Source organism: Chrysochloris asiatica, unplaced genomic scaffold (genome assembly GCF_000296735.1).
Source record: "Chrysochloris asiatica unplaced genomic scaffold, ChrAsi1.0 scaffold00291, whole genome shotgun sequence".
Taxonomy (NCBI): Eukaryota; Metazoa; Chordata; class Mammalia; order Afrosoricida; family Chrysochloridae; genus Chrysochloris; species Chrysochloris asiatica.
The window spans coordinates 1862258-1867175 of record NW_006408809.1 but is presented as its reverse complement, the minus strand read 5'-3'; the positions used below and the strand labels follow the sequence as shown (position 1 = coordinate 1867175).

The following is a 4918-nucleotide window of genomic DNA, read 5'->3' as shown; positions in this document are numbered from 1 at the left end:
GTGCTCCATGGAGGCCAGGATGGCTAAGCTTCATCTCTCATACTTTGGACATATTGTCAGGAGGAAACAGTTGCTGGAGAAGGATGTCATGTTGGGTAAGGTGGAGCATCAGAGAAAAAGAGGAAGACCCCTAATGAGATGGATTGGACAGGTGACATCATTGATGGACTCAATTGTGGCAGCGGCAGTGAGGTTGGCCCAGGATCAAACATTGTTTCGTTCTGCTGTGCATGGGGTCGCTATGAGTCGGTTCTGACTCAATGGCACCTGACTACAACAACATGTTTATCCCAATTAATACAATCTTGTAAAATTCTTCTTTATAATCATGTAAAATTTTCTTTCAGAATCCTGATTCTATCGATGTATTCACTATCCTTCTCAGTGGCATGTATTCCACAAGGTGACAAAACTTCTTTCATGTTTTATTGCAGTCAGTGAAACAGGCTATATGCACAGCACTCTTGAACCCACCACTAGGATCTTCCTTCTGAGGTGACACCATCAGCAGCTTTGTATGGGATCAGACAGATAGCAGACTCATCTTTGTCCTTAAATCCAAGTCTTATTTGTCATGCCCCAAAGTACAATGAGTAAAATGTCTACCATCCTGAAAAGGTTTCTAATATAGAGTTCATATTCTCGACAGTGTATGGACTCTCTATCCAGCCACCTTTAAAGAGGAACTTCTTCTCCATGTCTGTTTCACATGTCCCAGATTTTTAATGCCTTCTTTGATTACTGGTGTGGCTCTGTAGGATAAGCACTGGACTGCTATCTGCAAGGTTGATAGTTGAAACCCACTGACTTCTCCTTGAAAATTTGATACAGTGTCATTATGAATCAGAACCAGCTTGAAAGCATTTAACAACATGCATCCTGGTGTAGCACTGTAGGATAAGCACTGAACTGCTATTCTCAAGGTCGGCAGTTCAAAACCACCAGCTACTTCTTGGAAACCCTATACAGGGTCGTTATGAGTCAGAACCAACTGGACAGCACTTAACAACAACAATGAATGCACATGCACAACAAAAAAAATGGTAAGAGTGGCACTTTTTAAATTTAAAAATAATATAGGATTAAATATTAACTAATTTAATCCTCACAACAACCTTATGAAGTAAATTGTTATTAAAAACAGTGGCATTTTAATGATAAGGAAGCTGAGGCCCAGAGAGGGTTGTTGTTGTTGTTGCTAAGTGCGGTCAAGTCAGTTCTGACTCCTAGTGACCCTGTAACAGGATTTCCAAGGACCAGCTTTTCTGTTGTGTTTGAAACACCAAGCTTGTGGTTAGTAGTCCAGTGCTTATCTAATAGTGCCACACCAAGGTGGCTGGCACAAATTCATACAACAGATAAATGGACTTAAACTCAAGAAGTCTGGCATTTAATTTAGGATACTCTTAACAAATGTATAAATTAATCTGCTTTACAAAACGCACACACAAACATGTAACAATAAAACATCTTAGATAAATGAGAGACCAAGCAATCATTTTATAAAACAATTTATCACAATGAGAAAATCATCTCTAGTAACAAAAATCATCAATAACTTTTTTTTTTAATTAATAATTAACTGAGACAAAGAAAGTAAGCCAAGGGTTAGGACTAATGTCAAGTAAAGATCAGTTAGAATGAATGTGTATCTCAGGTATAATGTTCACATTATTAGGACAAGTACACATGTAAGACTATTTTTTCATGTATTCATTTTTTTTCTCTGAATAGTGGCTAGAGTTAGAGGGGAAACAAACCCCAAACTATCAGATAGAAAAATTGTAAAAGTAGAGAGGCTAGACTAAGCATCATAGCAATAGCAGGGTTTCCCCATGAGCAGAGGAACTTGCCTCCCACTACTCCCAGAACTTGTCTTAAAGTACCCCTCTGGAGCCGCAAGGCCCATAGTTCTGATGTCATCATTAGCAATACTATTGCTATTAGTTCTGCTGTGCACAAAGAGAAAGACATAAAATAATTGATACCAAATTGTAAAGGGCTGCATGCGACTCTTGTTTCTTCTAGAAACACTGTCTTATTAAACAAAATATAACTTCAAATGAGGGAGCTTTTGTCAGGGAACTACATTCAGAGATGAGGCAGGGTTAAAGGAACAAATGGGGATATTAAGGCTCAAGATAAAAATATCAGTGGAAAGCTAACATCCATATGGCTGCAGGACCACAGGAAGGAACAGTGTTACCAAATAGAGCACTTAGAGCTTCTTGTAGAGGAGAAGCAGCTACTGGTCCACACTAATTTCTGCTCTCCTCACCAATCTCCTGCCAGTGCTTCCCAATGGCAGGCCAGAAGACAAGGGGGCCTGGGTGACACAGTCAGCCCCCGGAGCACAGAGCAGGGTGAAGACGGGTAGAAAGTGGACCTCGAGAACAGAAAATAAGGAGCACAATGTTTCTTTCGAAGATGGAACTGAGTCACTGAAAGGAAAATTAACATGTTTCTTGTCATAAAGGAAAACCCAGACCAAGATAAAGGCCCTACTTTTTCTCTGTTCTCACTGACTTTCAGTAGCCTGAAAGCTGCAGAGAACCACAACATCTCAGAGACTATCCCTTCAGAGAAATCCCTTCAGGCTCCTTCCCAGTGAAAGGTGGTGTTACAACATGGCCCAGAGTGGTCCACTTTTCTTCAGAAATGGTGAGGATGCATGCGACTAGAATGACTCAATCGTCTGCCTGGGTTCACCCAAGAAGTTTTAATGAATCACTCATTTGGGTGTTATTCTCTCAGCAAGCTCTTTGCACACATCCTATTCAGTGTATATCTGTTTGATTCATGAAGGTGACTCATCAGAGGACGTGGACCTGAGCATGGTTTATCAGGCAGCATCTCATGGAGATGTCAACGCTCTGACGGAAGTGATTCGGGAAGATCCTTCAATCCTAGAATGCTGTGACACTGAAGGTGAGAGATGCTTGTATATTTTAAATCCTACAGAATGCACCGCTGTTTCCTTTAGAGATGAGCTTCGGAGATGAACAATGTTGATAAATTAGTCAAGAAACCACTTTGATCCTGGAGAGACAAAGTGTATTCTGTCTGTGGCTATGTGCAGATAGCTTAACGTATTTACACTGAGAGTCTTGGACACAAAACTACATATTCTTTTACATCATCATTTATAAGGAAGTCAATCAAGTTTGTTTCCAGCTTCAATGATTAAATAGACCCAGTAGTTAGAAAAGGGGATATGTAGCTATTAAAGTCAAAGAGCAAGGAATTCTGCTTCCAGAAAGATGGAGAAGATATATTCTTCATTCCTCCCAACTAAAATACCTGGACATTATACATAAAATAAACATAAGACTCTGGAAGGGGGACAGAAAAAGGAAAACTAGCTAGGACCTTTGTCCCCAAAGATTCATAAATCCAGTAAATTCCCTGGATTTTCTTCTTGCCTCATATGTTACAGACTTGGAGTTGAAGAAGCTAGTAAGTCAGAAACACCAACAAACCCAGACAAGTAAACCTCCAGCAAAAGGCTACTCTCTCTAGTTAACAGACCAGGAAATGAGGAACTTAGCAAGATAGAAAAGTTAGATACTAACCACTCACCTCCAGTCTTGGTGTGGTGCTGTAAGATAAGCACTGTACTGCAAGATTTGTTTGAACCACAAGGTCAGCAGTTCAAACTCACAAGCCACTCCTTGGAAACCCCATACAGAGACGCTATAAGTAGGAACCAACTCAATCACACCTAACAACAACTACTACTCCAGTCAAACAATACAAAACAAGCCTGTGGCCCATCCCATCCATGCCAGTGAAGACTAAGTTGGGACCCTATGCTTCCTCGCCAACCTGGTGACAATGAGGCATCCCTTGCACTCCCTGTTGGGGTGGTGTCAGGGAGAGTTAGGACTTTCTCCACCAACACACACACCACATGGTTTGAGTGGAAAGTATGTGGAGAATGGTAAAAAGGCATTGCTATCCTCTATCAAGGAGCTATCAGTGGATGCTTACTAGGGAAGTGGAGCTCCCACACCTGCTTAGCAGTACTGAAGAGTCCCCTCACTCAGAACTCTATGGAAGTCAAGTAAGAAAGCTAGACTTCTAATTCTGACAAATACAGTACCCCACCACTTCTCCTGTGGAGCGGTGCAAGCATCGGTTCAAATAAGATCACAATGTTGTTGTTGTTGTTAAGTGCCGTCGAATCGGTTCTGACTCATAGCAACCCTGCATAGGGTTTCCAAGGAGCAGCTGGTGAGTTTGAACTTCTGACCTTGTCATTCAAACTGACCTTGTGGTCTAGTGCTTTATCCCATAGTGCCACACCAAGACTCCAAATTTCCAAGCTTCTGTTGAAAATCATTGTCATACCAAGAAATAAGAATATCTCAAACTGAATGAAAAAAAAAAAAAAACAACAGGATAAATAATAGATGTTAGAAAGACTTTTAGCCATGATAACATAACTTTTTTTTTTAAAAAAAACTTTTATAATGAGCAAATTACCAGCATGTTTGAAATAAATGAAAAAATAGAAAACCTCAGCAAACTTTGAAGCCCAATTTAGAGATGAAATCCCTATCTAAACCTCAGAGATGTCTCACAAGGGATTATTTTTCAATTCAGAAATACTTGTTCCATAATCATTCAATTATGCATTTCAAAATTATTTTCACATTTTCTAATTTCTAGGTATAGCATTAGGTGCTAAGGATACAGTGATGCTCAAAAGAAAGTGTGGGTCCTCCTCTTTGGAACTTAGAACTTAGAAAGAAGGCAGATTTTAAACAATGATAACTCCTAATAAGAGATCACTATAAAATGTCTTAAGGAGCTCTGGTAGCGTAGTGGTTACGAATCGGGCTGCAAACCTTAAGGTCAGCTGTTCGAAACTACCAGCCGCTCCGCGGGAGAAAGATGAGGCTTTCTACTCCCGTAA

At 40.2% G+C, this 4918-nt stretch overlaps 1 protein-coding gene across 1 annotated transcript in view; it reads left to right on the top strand.

The window, feature by feature from the left end:
- The window catches only part of ANKRD55 (ankyrin repeat domain 55), a 210984-nt gene that overhangs the window by 67622 nt on the left and 138444 nt on the right, over positions 1-4918 (top strand). The window contains exon 3 of the mRNA XM_006874653.1: positions 2806-2928. Within this exon, the coding sequence (XP_006874715.1) occupies positions 2806-2928 (123 nt within the window). The remainder of the gene's footprint in view (positions 1-2805; positions 2929-4918) is intronic.